The 21313-nt window shown below is 42.7% G+C and overlaps 1 protein-coding gene across 3 annotated transcripts in view; it reads right to left on the minus strand.

The window, feature by feature from the left end:
• Positions 1 to 14377, minus strand: part of ADCY8 (adenylate cyclase 8) — a 260213-nt gene extending 245836 nt beyond the window's left edge. For all 3 annotated transcript variants that reach the window (XM_054499607.2, XM_054499609.2, XM_054499608.2), the window contains exon 1: positions 12227 to 14377. In XM_054499607.2, coding sequence (XP_054355582.1) covers positions 12227 to 13186 — 960 coding nt within the window. In that variant the 5' untranslated portion in view covers positions 13187 to 14377. The remainder of the gene's footprint in view (positions 1 to 12226) is intronic.
• Between the last annotated feature and the right edge of the window lie 6936 nt (positions 14378 to 21313).

Here is a 21313-nt window from a genome sequence, read left to right on the forward strand (position 1 = left end):
ATACATACTTGTTGACTGAGGGAGGGATTTGATTATCCAGGGAGTGGTGTGGATTGAGATAATGTGAAGTCGTATAGGATGGAAACTTCAGGAGCCCCAACATTGAAGAGGTGAATTGAAAAACAAGACCTGGAGGCACCTGAGAAAGAAGAGTATGTAACCAGCACTACACTATGCTGTAGAGACTTAACAGTGACCCAGATGCCACCCCAGACTTTGTGAAGCTCACAGCCCAGCTGGTGAGAGAGATGTGGAAGCCAATAGCACTGCAAAATGAGGCAGGATAAATGGGCAGGTAAAGGGCCATGCCCTCAGAGGAGGAATATCTAACTGGGTCGGGAGTGTTGAGATATCCTTCTTTTAGACATGAAGAAATTTTGGCCCAAAGAAGCTGAAGCCATTTGGCCAAAGTTGCTGTGAAAAACCCATAGCAAAAACAGGAGGAGAATTTGTGTTTTCTATGTTTTTAAGGAAATATACTTACATGGTTTCAAAAATATCTTTCATTGTCCATTGGCACAGCTTGTCTCTGGCTGAGATGGCTTGGGCAGGGCCCAAAGAGCTGAGTATCATGTCATAATTCACCTGGCAAGAGCCAAGGGCAATATCTCTGTCTCATAAATAGAGAAGAAGAGACTTTGTAGTCACTGCACACTGACCACTTGGGGCCATGAACTCATTCTCAAATCAACTACCTGCCACCAATAGGCTGGGAAGGCTCACCCAATGAATAAGGGTGTGGGAAATTTGACTTTAGAAGAAAACCAGCTTGCTCTTAGTGATTTTTTTTCTTGAACTAATTAGCAGGAAAAAAAAAGAACTAAAAAGACTCATGACCGTTTTTGGGACTTTATAAAGACAGTTTTAGTTAATTGCATTGAGTTCCATTCTCTAAAATCTGACTTTGCTTTTTAGAAGTCTGTAGATAAACTGGTCCAGTTAGGGTACAATATGGTCTTTATGTGACAGGTTTTAAGCTGTAGGAAACAGTGGACTAAGCAACTATCCATTTTTTACACTTAGGAAAGTCAACCTGCTTTGTCCAATATCTTCCCCTAAGGAGTGAGGCCTACCAGCCCCTCGGGTACGGAGCACCAGGAGTCAAGTGGAAGTGTGAGAGTACCTCCTGCCCACAGCTGCACCTGTATGTAGCCAGTTGGTGAGCACCCACCAGAAGGGGGCACCACTGAGACATCAAGCCCAGGAAGTGATTTCCAGCGTGCTGCACAGCAGGTTGTGGGTTGCACAGCAGGAAGTGAGAGGCAGGGCAAATGAATGAAGCTGCATCTGTATTTACAGCCACTCCCCATTGCTTGCATTACCGCCTGAGCTCTGCCTCCTGTCAGATCAGTTGCCAGTGGTGGCATTAGATTCTCATAGGAGTTCAAACCCTCCTGTGAACTGCACATGCAAGAGATCTAGGCTGCAAGCTCCTTATAAGAATGTAATGCTTGATGATCTGTCACTGTCTCCCATCATCCCCAGATGGGACCATCTAGCTGCAGGAAAACATTATGGTGTGAGTTGTACAATAATTTCATTATAAATTACAATGTAATAATAACAGAAATAAAGTACACAATAAATGTAAAGCTCTTGGATCCTCCCAAAATCATCCCCTACCCATGTCTGTGGAAAAATTATCTTCCATGAAACCATTCCTTGGTGCCAAAAAGGTTGGGGACTGCAGCTATAAAAGCAAAGAACTCCAGAGCTGGGTATAGAGATTCAGAGCCAGGACGCTGAAGAACAAAGAGGGAAGAGAACAAGAGGGTGATGTATTTGCTAGCAACTGGACTCTATTTTGAGTAGATGGGCCTGATCCATTTAAAGTGTTTGGTAATGGACAAATACCCATGAATAATTCAGGCCCATAACTTTTGTTTTAACTTAAATGATCTAGATAATTACTTGAATTTTTCTTCACATTATCTAATATGTATATGTATATGCATATGTACAGCAAAAACTCAGCTGCAGCTTTCTGCTCAAAGTGCTTCATGGGATAATTTCTGGTGTTCTTTTGCTGTATTGACAGAGAGACTGATTTCTCTTCTCTTGCCAGTTTTTCATTCCCTGTTGATGATTCTGTGATGATGTGTGTGTGTGGGTGGGAGTGGAGTAGGGGGTGGCTGGGGGAAGGAAGGAGATGGTCATCTACTATTCATTCGTTCCATTCATTTAAAATATGGTATTCAGAGTCATCCATGTGCCAGATGCTATGCTAGCTGCTAGAGACACAAAGATGTATAAGATACAATTCTTGACCTCAAGGGGCTCATAGTCTGGTGGGCATGTGAGAACGTTATGACATTGCTCTGATAGAGGAAAACACGCTATGTGGCAATGTACCAAGGAAAGGGACTTTGAGCCTTGCCTAAACTTACTGTCTGCCCATGTTTGTGTGGGAATGGGTTACCTACAGCCTCAGGGCAGCTCTTCAGTTTTCAGCTGGAGTCACTCTGAGTACAGAGTGAGTATAAGTTCCCAGAGCTGCATATGCTCCCTCCTGTCATGTCTTCAGGTCACCAGCCTTGTGACACATTCAGTTTGTGATAAGGTGATGCTTAGACAACTGATGACTTGGCCCATCCCAGGGTCCTTTTACATGCTCTTCTTTTCTTCACCAGGGAGGAAGATCCACACCCTTCCACTGTTTCTTCTGGAGTCTGACCTTTCCTTTCATGTAACTTCTAAAAGAAATCCACTGCAGCTTTGATGTTTCATACTTTAGAGGTCTGTAGTAAAAAGAGCCCAAGTCTTGCATTTGTGTAAAATATTTACTGAATCCCTGAATCCTGTGCTCCAGATGTGTTCTAAGAGTCAGGTATGAACCTCCAACCAAACCTCTGCAGTGGAGTCACAAATTCCCTACCCAAATCCATCCAAGCATCAGCTCCATTACATCAATAACCTTATCTCTTTAGTATCTAGCTGTGTTCTAGGACATAAAACCCAGCAGGCAGTCAACAAATATTTGGTGAAAAGTTTATCTATTCAATAGTTATTCCACCTTTCATTCTAATGCAATCCTGAACTTTTAAAGCCCAGCAAAATAATTTTTGACCATCCTTTCTTGCTGATAGAATTAATTATGTCTCCGGAAATACAAGGAGGTCTTGTTGGGCAGAGATCCCAGGGGAACTCCTCAAAGGGGCACAAATTCAGTTGACTTATGCCCTTTTACCATTTTGGCCTCTTGCCCTTTGTCTTCTACTTTTCCATGCCTGCTTGGAATCTTCATGATGACATGAGATGCAAGCCAATGACTTTCAACTGACCTTGAAGAAAAGCTGTGCAACAATCCATCGGGGATATAATAAAGGATTCCCTCTATAGGAATATATATGTATATATCTCCCTACATAGGATATTCCTATATATCTATAGGAATAGATATATAGATCACTATATAGGAATCTCCTTGATTACATCCCTGATGGATTGTTGCACAGCTTTTCTTTGGAGAATGCCCAATGGCAAGGAGCTCATCATCTCAAAAAGCAGCTCCCTGGGCAGGTCTGTTTGTTACCAAACTTTACCTTTTTGTGAATCAGAATTTCTCCTGCTTTAATGGCTACCCATTGGTCTTAATTCCATTCCACAGGAGACACACAGAAAATAACCAGTCTCTTTGTCATGGCAGAACCCCAAATATTTAAAGGCAGTCACCATATTCCTTCTATATCCCTTCTATCTTCAGGCCTTCCAGAGGTATTCTTCCTTGTTTTGTTTTTTGTTTTTGGTCCTTGCTATGGCTTGAATATGCCCCTCATTAAGCATGTGTTGGAAACTTAATCCCAAATGTTACAGTGGGGCCTAATGAGAGGTGCTTAGATCCTGAGGGCTTTACCTTCATGAAAGGATTAATGTTGATTTTAAAAGTGTTTGAGGCCTTGAGTTCAATCTCTTGCTCTTTTATGCCCATGTGATGCCTTCTGCCATCTTACATTGTAACAAAAAACCTTCACCAGATATGGTCCCTCAATCTTGGAATTCTTGGTCTCCAAAACCAGGAGCCAAATAAATTTCTGATTATTTTTTTAAATAAATTACACAGTCTCAGGTTTTGTTATAGCAGCATAAGACGGGTTCTGTTAGATTTTTTTTTTGTGCTCTTGTTTCTTCTCCCTATATTCTGAGTTAAAGAAATACATGTACTTTGATAATGCATTCTCTAACCCTCAGTAGTTTCTATTTTATAAGCAATCTTGTGCATTCAGCGTGTAATCACACACACATACATACACACAAATGAAGAAAAGATTCTGAAACGGTTTACTCCAGTCAACTGAAAAATCAGCTGACATAGAACGAGGATGTGTTGTTTACAAAATGAAGTGGTTATAGTTTTTTGTTTTTATGTGAAATTTTTACACTGGTACTGTAGATGGAAATGGCAGTTGTAAAAACATTACTCATTTAACAAGAAACCCCAAGATATTAATGTGATTTACTTTCATATCCAGCTTATGTCTTCACCATGTATAACTTTATCATTCCCTAATTTGGGGGAAGTTTGTGCTTCAAAGATATTTTGCAATTAGTAGCACTTGAGCTTGGAGATATAAAGCAGGAAACAGAGTGAAAGGGATAGAAAACCCCAGTAGCTATAAAGTACAAAGTATTTCATATATTAAAATATATGATCTAGCTAAATGAAATTCAGATATCAAATTGTACACATGCACATTCAGAGTGCAATGCATAGAGATCAAAGAAACAAGCAAACATAGGTTTATCTGACAACATCTTGTCAGATAAGCTCTGTTCCTTTATTGAGAAAGTAGTGGCGTAGTGGCATTTGCTGGTAGGTGGCTTTTATGCGTACCAGAATGTGCCTGGGCCTCCTGTGGAATGTCTGGCATCTCCATGGTTAATTAATCTATTCTGCATTCTTCCTCTCCCCCACAGGGCTGACTGTAAAAAATCTTGCAGGGAGAAAATCTGGCTTCTGAAGCACCGCTTAAGTGACCTGACTTCTTAAAATAGTCCTTCATAAACAAAACTCACATGATATAATTTGAGTGTGTAAATCCAATTACATTTCCTGCGGAAGTGCAGGGAAGATGATACTAGCTTTCCCTGCTCTGTTGTGGCTGGCTGAAGCAGCATTCCTTGACTAAAGCCCCACAAAAATCCTGGGAGGAAAATTCTTTATATAACCTACTCTTTTGCTAACTGAGGTTCAAACCTATGTATCACAGAAATTTTGCAACCTTCAATACTGCCACTAATCTTCATGTTCTATTACTTTAATTCTGCCCCAAAGAGAAAATCAAGAACACACTTCAGAAGTGATAAGTTAAGTGAACTGCTATGTTGTCCAGCTGCATATTCTGGGTCTATTGGTCTCTCAGAGAATCAATATTGTACCTATTTGGTGCTGACAGGAAAGGTTTAAAATGAATGTTGCAAGTGTCTCCTATGTTTTGGAAATAAACACATGTAGAATCAACTTAAATAGACACACTTGTGAAATGAATAAATTAGCATCTTAAGAAATATTTAGACAACAGTAAAATGTCACATCAGCATGATTTTAGTAGTGTCCTCTGATTAAATGTTGCTAGCAGCACTGAATATGGAATAAACTCTTTTTAAAAATCTTTCATTTTTTTACTTGGTTTCACTCATTTCTGATGAGCTCTTAAAATGCCATCAATCATCAAAGTGTAAATATGACTAATGCATTTGTCCTACTTAGCATGACATTGTAGCAGCTGCTCTAGAAGCAAAGTCCTCCCAATCTTCCCAGTTCTGATCTAATTATGCTCTGACCTGCTGATAACAGTCAGGTGATATTACCAGATATGAAGGAAAACAAATTCATAATTCAATCTTGCAAAGCACACACTACACAATCATTTTACAACTCATTCTAAATACAGAGACAACAAGCCTATTTGCAACTCCAGGGCAAAGATGTCTACAGGCCAGAGCTGAAGGGATTTAATTGGTCATTTCAGCAGTCATTAAGATATCCTTTGTAAAACCCATTCTCCACCAACACACATACACACAAGCACGCACACACACACATACACATGAAGAAGAAAGAAAGAAAAGAAAAATAGGAAGAAAGAAAAAGGAGAATCTCTGGGTATCTTTTACAAGTAAGAGAGAATATTTCCATTTCTCAGCATTCAGAGGAATCTCTTGGGAAGGTTGACACTCAAATCGGTTTTTGAAAGGCATTTTTCTCAGACATGCTGGAAAGCTGCCATTATTTTTTTAAAGCCTATATGAATTTCCTAAAGAAAAATGTACAGAAATGGAGATATTTGGAGTTTTAAGAAATGCACACCATAACTAGTGAGGTGCATTAAATTGGATTCCAGTCATACTCGTTTAATGGATATTTATGTCTCTCAAATGAGTACGTACCTTGATACCAACTACCAAATTGGAATGATTTCTATTACTTGCCATTTGTTGTACATTAAGTAGTCACAGGATTCCCTTTATTTGATTTGAGATAGCTACAAAGAACCTTAGACTTAGACAAAGAACATATAATATCTTATGTTTAAACTGTGTAAATGATGGGAGAGAAGTTGGTAATTTTATTATATTCATTTTATCTTTACTGTGAAGTCAGTCCTTCATTTAAGTGGTCAGAAATGTGTATTTAAGTCACATACAAAGTCAGCTTCCCTCCTGAACCCAACTTACTCATACTATACACCACTATCTTATCCAGCACAAAGAAAAAAAAATTTTCCCCTAAAGGATTTCTTAAAGGCCAAATGGTAGGCTAAATGTCCCTCATTATAAGTCAAGTTTAACGATCATTCTTTAGCATTTTTCTGGCTCTAGTCTCTCCTGTTCGATAGGATGTTGAAAGGTAGGAAAGAAGATGTTGCATGAGGAATTTAAATCTGATAGCATGACCTTGAGCACTGAGTAACCTGGATTTGCATACCTGACTGCCTTTGATTGTACAGTTATCTTGGAGAAATCATCTCCACTCTGACAAGTCCGCTTATCTATCTCACCAAGAGGCACAGAAGACTAGCCACTAGCTGTAACATTTTAGAATCCCCAAGAGGGAACCATAATGCAGCGATCTTTCTGGTTAAATATTGCTGCCTCTCAGTTTTCCAATAACTAAATGATTTCCACCATCTTATCACTAATGAGCTAAAGTATGAGAATGAGATGAGTTTCAAATGTAAGATAGCTCATATTGTCACTAGCAATTAAAATAGAGTAAAATGCTAACTATAGCAATAGCGTTTAGAATTTCTCTACCTTATAAATTATGCTGCTATAAAGACACATGCACACGTATGTTTATTGCGGCATTATTCACAATAGCAAAGACTTGGAACCAACCCAAATGTCCAACAACGATAGACTGGATTAAGAAAATGTGGCACATATACACCATGGAATACTATGCAGCCATAAAAAATGATGAGTTCATGTCCTTTGTAGGGACATGGATGAAATTGGAAATCATCATTCTCAGTAAACTATCGCAAGAACAAAAAACCAAACACCGCATACTCTCACTCATAGGTGGGAATTGAACAATGAGAACACATGGACACAGGAAGGGGAACATCACACTTTGGGGACTGTTGTGGGTTAGGGGGAGGGGGGAGGGATAGCATTGGGAGATATACCTAATGCTAGATGACGAGTTGGTGGGTGCTGCGCACCAGCATGGCACATGTATACATATGTAACTTACCTGCACATTGGGCACATGTACCATAAAACCTAAAGTATAATAATAATAATAATAATAATAATAATAATAATAATAATAATGAAAGAAAAAGAAAAAAAAGAAAAAAAAGAAAAAAAATAAATAAATAAGTGCTGACTTAAAAAAAAAAAAAAAGAATTTCTCTACCTTGTGAAAGAACTTAGCAAATATAATCTTATCATTAATCCTTTATTTATACGTATAACATCATTTTGTAATGAATTTCCTGGTGGATAAATCGAATTGGTGAGACAAACAATTGGTTTATGATGTGGAAAAAATAAACCAGGTGTTCCTTTCATTGGTTTGAGGCTTATTTAACTTGGATTGGGTGCGGTTTCGTAAGAAAGAAATGATTGTAGCCCTAGTGCTACCTATAGCTGAGCTAAGTCAGAATGAAATAAAAGAAACCCTTCAAACTGGGTTTTGAGCCTTCTGAAAGTTTCTCAGTCTTTCCAATGCCAATCCAGATGCAGAAAACATATGGGTGATTATGTCTGCTCTAGACAATAATCTCTTTGTTGGGTGGGAAGTCAATGTTTGTAGTGTGTTAATTGAGTAGAGAAAACATAAACTATCTCTTTGCTGATGGCAGGGAATTTTCTGAGTGGCCCCTTTTAGGTTCCATTTTGTATCCACAGTGGAAAGCAAATGGTGATTCAATAAACACAGGGCTTTGTCTCTTCATATAGGGTGTCTGCAGAGATTTTCAATGTGGTTGCTATCCTGTCAAGTCACAGATGTCATTTCCTTCAGGGTAGAAAGAGGGAAAGCAGATTCTCATAGCTTAAATTAAAGGAAGGCAATCATTGGCTCATTTGTTCCTTTCAAAAATGACATTTTCAGTGAAGTGAAACAGCTGCCAAGGTGTGCTAACTCTATACTCTCATTTTTGTTTCCTAAATCCTGAAAATGCTAAGTTAAACATTAGCCATCGTCCTAAAGAGAATGAAGATTAATGTGGAGAAAGATGGTATTCCAGTGTTTATGGCTTTTAGTTGACAGATTTGTATCCAGCTAAGCAGAGTGATGAACTAGCTATAATGAGCCTATGCCCAGCAATTCACTCATTTTTCTCTCATAATTTCCCTTTGGCTTCTTCATTAAATGTTTATTCATGTGCTATACAGAATTTACTCTCGAGTAGTAAAAGAAGTACTCCTCACTCTTTAATAGTTTCAAATCCTTACGTGTTTAGAAGGATAATCACTAAAGGGTTTCTGAAGAATAATTGGCATCAGAGTCAGGGTTTGAATTCTGTCCTCACCACTTGCTAGGTTCCTGATCCTCAGGATATCACTGTAAAGTTTTTAGGATTGTGTCATTTTTTTCTCTGAAATGAAAATGAATGATGATACCGTCTATTTTTCGTCATTAGATGTGATGATGCACATAAGGATGCTTAGTTACATATAAAATACTGTGCAAAGTAAAGGATTATTATTGTTTTTTGATTTCTTTAAAAGATGTTTATGTGTAAGACTGCCTTACACACATAATGATGTGTGTATGTGTGTGTGTGTGTATAGAAAGCTTTCACTAATACAACACCAAGGCACTTGGATATTTTATAATATTTCCTATATGATGAATTGTCTTGTTCATTCAGTGACCATTTGTTGAGTACCTACTATATGTGTGACATTTTTCTACAGGCCGAGGATAGAATGCTATTTATGATAGACAACATCCTTGCCCTTATGGTGTTTACATTCTTGTGAGGGTGTGGGGAGAAACATAGTAGATATAAACAAATAAGATAATTTCAGATAGCAGATGTGCTCTGGAGAAAATAAAACAAGTCACTTACTAGAGAAAGTAGCATTTGAGAGTCTGGAACAATGAGAATGTGCCAGTCTTATAAAGACTTGGGAAAAGTTGCTCTAGGTAGCAGGTGAAAAGACCTAGAATTAGGAAGAGCTTAGAATATGGCAAAAATGAATAGCGTATTTGGAGCCTAATGAAGAGAAGACAAGAGAAGAGAAGGAAATATGGTTGGAGAGAGAAGAAGCAACTAGCTCAGAGAATCAAGCATGCTGTGTTAAGAAGTTAGGATTTTACTCTAGTTGCTGTAAGAAGTGTTTAGCAGGTTTTGAGCATTCCTTATGTGTTACCAGACATGGAAAACTAAATAGTACCTATTCAAAAATCACAGATTCTTATAAAAAGCGATTTATTCTCTACTTCGTCCATCTGCGCGATCTAGGAAAGATTCTTAAGCCCATAGAGGGCGCCAAAGGACCTTTAAAAGCCCTTTCAGCACTGAAGTGACGGGAGAGCGCTCTGGTTGTTCCTTTTAGAGTTTTGGTAAAAGGTGACTCAACCTATGAAATCGTAGTTTATCTATAATTCTTACCCAAACAAAAAATTGAATGAGCTTGGTTTACATGCATCAGGACCTTGGATTTCACAGTGGAGAATTGTTTATGATGAGATGAGGGTGGGAAGACATTTGGGGGTTATTTTTAATCTTCTCCCATCTGGTAGTATTTGAGTAGAATATAAAACAAATATGGAGCCAAAATTTACTTTCTGGATTCACTTGGCAAGAAAAATATATCTATACTTAGAACTTTGAAAACACTCATAATTTGCCACTTAGGATGTGTTATTCTAAATACTATTCCAAACTTACTTATTAAGTTTTCTAGTTGTGTGTACTGAGAAAGGCTATTGCGTGAAAAGTAGTGGGTTATAATACATGGAATTTCTTATACATGATCAGATAGCTATGCTTTATCGTGAAAACAACTCATAGTGAGTTAGATGAAAAAAAGAGAAGGCAAAGAGAAGGAAAAAGAAGGAGGAAGGGGAGGAAGACAGGGAAGAAAAGATCTGCTAATGTCTAAGTATACAACAAAGAAAATAAAAAAGAGAATGAGAGAGCTTGGAAAAAAGTAGATTTAGATGTACTGGCATGTAGATCTTCATGTAAAGAGGATTGAGAAATAGTTAATACCAAAGAATTTGACTTCCACTTCCCAGATTGAGACTTATTTGTTATACGTGGATATAAAGGTTCATGGTGACTGTGATAAAACATTCATTATTGTCTTTAATAAGAAAAAGTTCAGTCAGTCAGCCCTTACTCAGAGTCTCTCATCTCTCCAGTTCATGTCTGATAATCAAAGGCATGTAATTTATATACTCTTTGCTTTACCCAGAGAGACTTCAGAAAGCACTGTAAAAGCAGCCAACCAGATAAGTCACTTGAGCAAAGGAATATAGAACCATTGGAGAAGAGACAGGATCCCACATTGACCAGAAGTCCAGGAGGCCAATGATGGGTGAAGCACTCTAACAGTGCTGGCAATCTGAACATCATGAACAATTTTCAGTGGGGTCATGCCTGTTTATTCTAAGCACCATCTATTCAAATTCGACCATAAGGAAGAGGAGTTTTAAGCTTCTAATACAGCAAAAATGATACAGAGGCTAAGGACAGAGCAGGCCCATACAAAGCAGCCCCCTGACCATGCATCTCACACCAGCCATCTATTTGAAAACACTTCACTTGACATGTTTCCCTCATTTTTGAGAAACCCCCAAATTCACTCTCTTGTTACCTACCATACATTTTGCAAAGACAGTGCCATGCCATTAATTATCTATTGGTTCTAGTAAATTTAAACAATAGAAACATTGTCTACCTTCTCATCCATAGACAATGTGAACTTTGTTCACAGAAGCATATCCCTATTTAAGGGGAAGAATAGAAAAAAAAAGGGAGGAGAAAGGAGGGAAAGATACCTAAAGAACAAGATTCCACCTAAATATAATATTTAAACCATCTATATCAAAATGCCCTTTTCCAATTAACCAAAACTTGCATTCTTTGCCACCCCCAATTACTGAGGTTGGTTTATTCAAAGCACTGGGGTCGCATTGTGTCATGGGAGAAGATATGTTCGGTCACCAAGGCAATAAAAAATTCCCGAGAAAACCATGTGTCATAGGATTGTTTGAAGGATTGGATGACATAACATGTACAGTACTCAGCACTGACAATCAGTATGTGTTTAACAAATGTATGTTCCTTTGAGAACGGAGGGTTTCTGGCTTAGAGATATGGAAAAACCCAACTCTGAAGCCCAGAGCCTGCTACAACACCCTGCTGCGACTCTTCTGAGGAGAGCTGTTAAAGAATGGGTCACCTTCTAAATCTGGATGCTTCTCCTCCCCTTCTGTCTCCTGCTCCAGAGACTGCAGACCCTGAGGGAGGGGAATGAGGAGCAGAAAGCAGACTTTCTTAGCTGATGTCAGAGTAGAATTACTCATAGTATCAGAGTAGAAGGGTAGAGTTGGTAGAAACTTTTAGAGGTCATTTAGTTCCACTTTAAGAAGAGATTGCATTCCGCTAACACTCAAGACCTCCTAGGTGCAAGGCACTGTGCCAGACTGAAGGCGGAGACTTAAAGAGAGTGAGGCAACCCTGGCTCTCTGGAAGCTATATGATTAATAACCCGGGGAAGTTAGAGGGGAAACAAATGCAAGGCAGGCAGGAGTTACCTGGTTGATGGAAATGACCGCCAGGCGGGGGATGACCACTTGGAGGATGACCTGCAGCAGCGAGGTGCCCAGGCCGGCCAGGATGGCCCAGGTGAGCGGCAGCGGCAGCATACTGTAGGTGGCGAAGAGCGTGAAGAGCACGTAGCCTATGCCGTCGCCCAGGAGCCCGTAGCCGAGGCCTGCTGCCAGGATCTGGGTGGTCATGGCCACCCAGGTGACCACACCGCTGTACTGCAGGTACGTGTGGGAGGTGGTGTCCTTCCGGACCACCACCAGGGCGCAGATCACCACCTCAATGCCGGTGAAGAAGCCCAGCAGGATGCCCTTGAGCGGGTCCATGGGGGCTGAGGCCAGGCTCAAGTGTAGGACCAAGAGAGTGAGTTTGGTCAGCACGTCCAGCACGTTCATCACCACTTCCGATTTGCGCCTTTGGCCCAAGAAATAGCGCTGGTAGAGGCGTTCCAGATCCCGAGATTTGAAGGAGTTGCGCAGGGTGGGGAAAATGACCCCTCGGTAGCTATAGCCCCCATTGAGAAAGAAATCCGAGTTGCTAGGGGCACAGTCCAGGTGCAGGAAGCCCAGGTCGCCTCCGCCTCCGCTGCCGCTGGCACTGCCGCTCCCGCTGCGTTCCGGGAAGACTTTGGTGCCGCAGGTGCTGTGCGCTCGCTCTCCCGGGCCCAGCGAGTAGAGGGGCAGCGCCGAGTCGCCTGACAGCTGCGGCGCGTGGTGGTTGGGGCCGCCGCCCGCAGGGTCCGAGGCTTTGCCCGAGCCTCCACTCCCGCTGCCGCTGCCTCCCCGGTGCCCGTGAATGAAGCGCTGCTCCGTGATGTGTCGCACCGCCGTCTGCCACAGCAGCCGCTGCGGCCGGGAGGCGCTCCTGCCGTCGCCGGCCGGGGGCGTCGGGTGAATGGTGTAGAGTTCCTCGCTGCCTGTAAGGCAGCGCACATCGGAGAGCTCCATGGCTCTGGGCCGCAGGGAAAGAGGTGCAGAACCTTGGGGAGGCAGCCGGAGGAGGGGTTCCTAAGGACTCAAAGGCGGCCTGGTAGGAGCTTGGCAGCGATCCCTTTTATCCTAGGCTGCCCCGTTGCAGGAGCCCTGCGCCAGGGCTCCCTGTAGGTCAGATCATACTGTGCCCAGGGGCAAAGGGCACCTGGAAGATCGCGGCGGACGTCGGCGTCCTTGCGCGCTGCTCTCCCGCCAGCCGGCGCAGCTTGGGTACGCAGCGGCAGTGGCTATTTGTCCTCAGGAGCCGCAGCGCTCTGAGCCACGCAGCCCCTTCCTGGGCTCAGGCTCCTTGGTTGATTCTAGGCTCAGCGTTTTGGCGCAGCCTTTGCTCTCCAAGAGACGCCTAAGCGCCTGGGCGCCGTGCTTCTGCTGCGCGTCGGCCGGGTCCTGGCTGCAGCACTGGGCTCTGGACACCCACTGCTCCGCGGCTGCAGGGGGCCTGGCCGGCGGTGACCGGCGGCAGCGATGGGTGCGAAGTTAGCCGATGTGGCTGGAATCATCGCCCTTCGGAGAACTCCATTGCGCCGGGATGGGTAGCAGGGGCGGAGCTGGGGGCGGGGGCAAAGAAGGAGGACGAGGGGGGCACGGTGAGGTGGCGGGGCGCCCCGCGACACGGTTGGAAAGGTGGTAGCCTCGGCGCTAACAATTCACCAAATAGTTAATTTGGAGGAAGGGGTATGCTGAGGCTCCCTCCTAGGCTCTTTCCTGGTTCCGGAGCAAGGACTGACGGCGCAGCGCTGGCTCTGGCCAGAAGCATCCCTCCGGGAGGGGGTGTGGGGACTCTCGCCCCAGGGTCCCAGCCCGAGCTAGAAGACGAGGTCAACGCTTTCAGCTGTGCTTTCGAAGGGTCGCAGCACACAGTTCCCATCCCCTTTACTTCGTTCTTTGGAGTCCATTTGGCTCAGAGCTAGGAGGATCAGGAGGCGGGGGAAGGAAAAAGTGGGGAGGGCTCCAAAGCGAAGAGCTCCGAGAACGAAGAGAAGCCGCCGGTGCGGATATCTGAGGCTGAGAACCAAAGCCTGGCGGATGAGGCAAAGGTTTGGAGGAGAAGGGAGGCCCGAGGCCGCGTGGAAGTCGACAGAGACGCCTCTGGATCCAGGGAAGCGCCGCCGCGTGCCACCCTGGAGCTCTGAAACGCACGGCGGGCGCCAGGCGACTGGGAGGAATTTGGAGACCTGTCAGAGTGGTCAGACACCCGCGGTGACTTAAACCCGCCCCCGCGCCAAGCCACGCCCCCGGAACCGGGCCGGGGGTGGCGGAGGGACCTGCCACCCAGATCTGGCCAGGACGCCCCAGGTCCTGTAGGCAGCGGCACGCGCGGGCCGGCGTGGGAGAGGACCACTGAGGGCTAGGGCGGGCTGGCGCCCCCGGCCTTCCCTGGGCGCACTGCGATCCAGCGTTCCAGCTGGCCGCGCCAGCCGGTTCCTCCGCTGTTCTTTTTTAGGCATTGGCTCTTGTCCTCTGCAGGTGCGGAGCCAGGACTCGTAGGCCGCTTTGCCCACGGACTCGGAGAGCCCAGCGCGACGGAATACAGGGTCTCCTTTCCGCCCTTCCTACCCGTGCGTCTTTTGGCAAAGCCAACTTTCGGGCTAAACGCAAAATCTCCCAAGAAGCCGCAATCATAGAGGCAGTCAGTTTCCTATAGGAGCATCTTTACTACCTCGATCCGAAGGGGGTGGAGGGTACGGGACATCAAAATGGGGACGTCCCCTGCCTGCCTCGCACACTAAGTTTCTCCGCTTACAGTAAGGGTCGAGGAGGCGGACGTGGAGAAAGGCATGTCCAGGGGCCCCGCCTCGCCCTAGCCCAGGTTTCCCGCCCTCCCAGGCTCAGCCGAGCGCTCGTGGACAAAGCCTGCGGCGGCGCTTGCGGCGGACCAAGTCGCTGAGCGGTGGGAGCTTAGTGCCGGTGCTAATGCCAGATGAGCCGCGTCCCGGGGTGCAGGGTCTGCAGCGCAAACGCGGCCGCCGCAGTCCCGCAGCCGGATGCAGGTGGAGGAGCGGTGGTGGTCACCACCTCCGCCACCAAGACTGCGGCTGCAGCCGGTGGAGCCCGGGCCCAGAGCACAGTCAGCTGATGGCCAATGACGTCAGGCCCCGGGCGCGTTCGCGGCTCCCCGTGGCGTCCCATGAAAGCCCAAATGACCGCCTTGCCTTGCCGCCCCCTCAGCCCCTCCTGAGCGGGAAGAGACGCTCCCTTCCCTCCTGCCTGTCCTAAGGAAAAATAAATTTCGATACCCCCACCCCCAACCACATACACTGTCTCCAGGGTTATTTCTGTCGGCCGTGTCCCAGAAACGCGGGGTTTAATTCTTTGCTTTTTAATTCCTGTTTTTCCCCTCACGCATTTGGGCTTCGGGTTAAACCCAGAACGGGTCACCTGCCTTGCACACAGAATTCCAGAAGGAAGAGAAAAGAATCCTCTAACATTCCCCCCAATCCCTAACCAGTAGATTTCTAGAATTTCGTTCACTCCCTGGAAAAGACTCCTTTAATTTCAATCCTTTAAAGTTGTATTCTACCATCCCCCAAGAAAGCCAAAATGAAACGCTCAACTTTAAATAGATAGACGGCTGATTCTATTTTTAACTCTGCTTGTAGATGAATTAATCTGTTAACGTTAAAGATCTCCCAGAATAGTTGGCCTATCCCATGGGGCTGAAGTTAAGGGTAGAAGTACCTCAAACAACTCTGTGTTACAGTTACCTAGCCCTTAATGAAATAACCCCTGCAATTACATTCCTATGAAAGAAATGCTTCTTGCTTCTTCCTTCCCGAGTTCCTTGAATTCATCAGCCTCACCCTACTGGAACTCGGGTGGGTAATGAGACTCTTGACTTGAGATGGGAACCCAGACGGAGCACAGTTGGGAGGGCTGTCCTATAGACCCTATGCCAGAATGTGTGGGGAGCTGTGTCCTTTCTCTGTGGGCATTGCCCGAAGGCATCTGTGCTGATGACAATATTAGCAAACTTGGCAATGGAAGACATCTCTTTATTTTCTCAGTTCTTTCTCCTTGGGGCCCTAAGGACTCAGCCTGAATAAATGAGGGGCTGGATGCAGTTGGAACTTTCCTATGAAAATCTTTCTCCAACCTGGACAGCTCCCAGGATGATTTATTCAGCAGCAAAAGGAGGCGGGCCAAGGAGGGGGAGATTGGACCCAATCAGATAAAATGACTCAGGCTGATGAATGAACACAGCATGCTACAGAAAGAAACTCAGAATTTCATGAACTCAGAGGTTGAAGCTAATGCATCAGGGAGGACACATCTCATCTGTTCAACTGACTGAACGTTTCATGGCTGGAAGGGTGTTACCATAGATTGTTTTAAAATAAGAACATGGATAACACAATTAGATTCCAATGTTCTTCTTGTTGGGATGACATAGTGCCATTCAGCCCAAGAGGCATTCTGTTTTTGAATGAAAGCATTGGTTCAACACAAATATTTAGAAGCTTTTTGGACTATGCAAACCACCAAATGATTAAGAACCACTTAAAACAAGAGAAGTTGGCTGGGCGCGGTGGCTCACGCCTGTAATCCCAGCACTTCGGGAGGCCGATTCGGGTGGATCACGAGGTCAAGAGAATGAGACCATCCTGGCCAACATGGTGAAACCCCGTATCTCCTAAAAATACAAAAATTAGCTGGGTGTGGTGGCGCGTGCCTGTAATCCCAGCTACTCGGGAGGCTGAGGTAGGAGAATCACCTCAACTCGGGAGGCGGAGGTTACAGTGAACCGAGATCACGCCATTGCACTCCAGTGTGGGCGACAAGAGTGAAACTCCGTCAAAGAAAGAAAAGAAAGGAAGAAAGGAAAGAAAGAAAAGAAAAGAAAGAAAGAAAGAAAAAATCAAGAGAAGTCCACACATTCTTTTGAAGCTATGATAGATCTTTCATAATGCTTTCATTTATCCTCTGCATATTTATTAAGGCAGGGTCTCTGCTGTCATCTGAGGACAGCGTTTTAACAATTCAGTGTCTTTTTGCACACAACTTCCTCCTCTTCCCCTGTATTCCTCCCTGAATATACTTGCTTACCTCATCCTTCAAAGTTTGAGCAATGTTGTCTCTGCATGAAAACTTTCCTGATATCCCCACTGAGAACTAATGACTTCCTTCTCTGTTTAATAGTCTTTTATGGGGGCTTTCAGTACGGTCCCTTATACCGGGACTAGCCATTGGCTTATGTATCTGTCACTCCTCCCCATGAAACAGTGAGCTCCCTGAAGGGAAAAACTGATTTTCCTTGGGCCCATATACCCCAGCTTCTAGCAACTATAATTTACATAGAGATAATAAGATAATAATAATGTTAGCCACAATTTAGCACCTACTAGATGTCAGATCTTTCTTAAGATCTTTTACAAATGTCCCATTTAATCATTCTAGTAATTATGTGAATTAGGTCCTTCTCTATTTTATTATTCCCATCTTACTGACTAGGATACTGAGTATTGAGGCTTCATGTGGCTAAGTACCTTGCCCAGGATCTCATGGTTAAATCCAGTGCTTAAAGTTGTATTGCAGGAATCTAACATCCACATGCTCAATAAAAATGCTGTCATAAGCAATCAATAACAGATGATAGAAATAAAAATGTCACGTTTTTGAGTTTTCAAAGGCAAGGTAAATAAGAAACTTCTGAGACATTTAGATTTTGAGAAATCTGTTAGGATGAGCCTGAATTGCAGATGAAGGTAGTAGAACGCATTATTGTTTGAATGGAGGGCCTATTAATTCTGTTTCTGTTCAAAACTTAGACACTATTTCTATAATTTATGGGGAAAAAACAGACTTTCACAATTGAGTTTAACCAAAATAATTAACTTGGTGTAATTTATTTCATTTAGGTAGTTGTGGTGGTGGGGGAAATATCCTGTTGTTTCACTGGAAAATAACATATTTGTTTAGTGATGTTGCTACATACCTTTGGCCACAATTATAGTAGATATGTTTAAGAAAAGGAAATTTGTTTTCTCCCTTGATGCACCTTTGACTTCCTAGGTTGATTATATTAATATATGAATTTAAATTTTTTAAGAGCCATGACCTTTGCTAAGTGCGCATAGAAACTCTGACACTTACTGAAGACATAAAATATTCACATGTAAAAGAAAAGATAGACTCAGTTCAGGAAGGGGACATGAAACCAGAGAGATCCTGTTTCCAAAGGGAAGGAGGGTGTTTGTGACAAAGCAGCTTCCAAAGTAGAAAATCCTTAAAGGAATATTACATGCCTGCCTTGCCTGGAAGAATTACTCTTAGGAAATATCAAAAGTATCAGCTGCTTGACAGCACTCCAGGAAATGTCAATGTCTTAGATACATAGAGATCATCTTTGAAAAGTTCTATGAATTAAAAACTTTGCACTCACATTTCATCTGGAATGCAGTACAATACACAATAGAATACAGAAAATGTCTATTTTACTTTTATCTTATATTTTCTCTGCCTTGAAAAATACAGGAAAAAAAATGTTTGTAGACATTTTGGATCTTCACAGGAACTAGTTTAAATTAGATTCTGGTGCCTGGAAGGAGAAGAGTGTTTCATCAGTGGGAAAACAATTCTGAGACAAGAAAGGCATAGCTCATCCATCAGGCAGTCAGAAGAAGAAAGCTGCAAGGGAGATAGACTTAAATATTTTCTTCTTAAAAGATGATTCTCTTGATGCTAGTTTAACTAGAGGATGAGCTAACTATGACATCAGTAATTAAGACTTTACTTACTGAAGTCCTGAAATGAAGAGAACACATACACACACACACACTCACACACACCGTTAGAGAAATGACTAGTAACTAACATAAGGTAATGAAAAACAGTAATGAAAGCAAAGAAAAAGTGGATTTCCAGCTAGTGCAGTCATGTCACTAAATCTTCTTTTGGCTATGCATTTTAATTTGGTACCTATATGAAGTCTTGGGGCAAAAAATGTGCAGACCCATTGGGAAATAAAGCAGATAATTTTCCCTTATCTTCAAAAAAATCTATCTGATGTCTATTTTAATATCACAGACTTATTTTTAAAAATATTTCACTCTATGACTGTTTTCTCCGTGTGGGCTATTGATGTTTATGTTGACTAAGCTAGCACTTTTTAGACATTATAATGCAAATACATTTATATAGTCACATTGATATCATTGCATATATTAATCTTAATTCATTAATTTAGCGTAAAAAAATCTCTTTCCCTTTCAGAATCAATGTATTTCTGTTTCTGCACAGTTGGTGAGACATTTAACCCATATCCTTCTTGGGACTTTCATCTGTACCCTCCTAATCCCAGGAAGATGCTATAGTTCTAGGTGCTAATGCAGTGCCAGATGTGTGTAGGGGGTGCCCTCATGCACGTGCTTGCCTTCTGGTCTTTGACTGTTCATTCACAAAGGTCACCACTTAGGCTTTCATTGGTCCTACCCATGTGGTCCTATCCTGTGGGTCCAGCAGCATTCTGCATTGCTTTTGTTCAACAAATAGACAGGTGAACCTTTGTACAGGTCTGCCCATGATCCCACTTACTTGACATAGCACATTGTCCTTCTACTTTAGGATGCTGTGCCTTCTCCAGGATATATCAAAAAGCCATTATTTAGGATGCACAGACTCTTCCCCCAACCCCACCAGTTGCAGAGAACTGCTTTTTAGTCTGGTGAGAATCCTTGTTTTTGAGCATATCTGACTTTTCCTGCCTTCTTCTGTTTTTCCTTGTTCCTTGTAACTTCTTCTACCTCTAAAACGTTTAAGTTTTCTTTTGGGATTACATTTTTGGAGAAATAAAAACTGGAAAGATGGAAAGAATGGTTTGTCTCTGCTAATCCTTTCTTGAAGCTATTGATAGAAAAATTGAATGAGGGAATGGAAAAAGGGGCATACAGCAGTAAATCTCATGAATTAATACTTGAAAGTCGTATCCACGTATACAAAATGTATGAAATGTATGAAATCCTCCTAGATCAGTTTTTTTCCACACTGTGGGTTCCAACTGACTTGTGGGGTTGTGAAATCAACATAGTTGGTCAAATTGGCATTTAAAAAATAAATAAGTAAAACAGTAAAACACAACCATAGTGATAATTATTGTTTTGTTATGGTATACAACGGCATTTTTTTTGACATAAAACAAATCCTTTCCCCCTGAAGTGAAGAACTGAAGAATATTAGACAGAATTTCAGAAAAATACTTTATCAAAATCTTTGGACTTACGATGTTTTATCTTTGTGACCTTGAACAAGTTATGTAACAGTTTTGAACTTTCACAATATGGTGGAGAAGTAAAATTTTGCCAAATTTTATGTAGATCAAAGGTAATTCATACAAAGCACTTGGTATAATGCATCACACATGGCAAAAATTCAGTATGTATGCACTCACCTCATTCCACACACTCAATCAACAAGACTTACTGAATACCAACAAAATAGTTCTCAACTTTCTTCTGTTTCACGCCACTGCTGCACTCCTGTTTTTGTGTTTTGGCCACCATCCTCTCTCACCTAGATGATTTCAGTAGACACTGAATCTCTTTAGCTGTAGTTTGCCTCCTTTCTTCAGCTGCTGTGATCAGTCTAAATTAAAAATAATATCATGCTACTCTTTTTTTTAATGGTGGAAAAAATACACATAAGACATAAGACTGACCCTCCCACCAATTTCCAAGTGTGCAGTTCAATATTGTCCACAACATCCACACTGTGTTACAACAGGTCCCCAGAATCTCCTCTCAGCTCTGCATGATTGAAATTTCATACCTATCAAAGAACAACCCTCCCCTCTCCCTCCACCTAGCTGATCGTGTCACTGTCTTGCTTAGAATTTTGTGATAACTCTGCTTTACCCTCAAATGCCTTAAAATAGAAGGCAAACATCTCCAGGACTGGCTATTTTTTCTCTCTCCAGCCCCATCTTTCACTTCTACCCCTCTTGCTCTTAGTGCTTCAACCACACTTAACTTCATTTAGTTCCCCAAAGGTGTCCTGTTCTCTTACTGTTTCCTTTGCCTGGAGTCTTTGTATGCATCTTTTTGCTCTTAGCATGGATGTCACCTTCTCTAAGAAACTTCCCTCAGCCTC

The sequence above is a fragment of the Pongo pygmaeus genome, chromosome 7, assembly GCF_028885625.2.
Source record: "Pongo pygmaeus isolate AG05252 chromosome 7, NHGRI_mPonPyg2-v2.0_pri, whole genome shotgun sequence".
Lineage (NCBI taxonomy): Eukaryota > Metazoa > Chordata > Mammalia > Primates > Hominidae > Pongo > Pongo pygmaeus.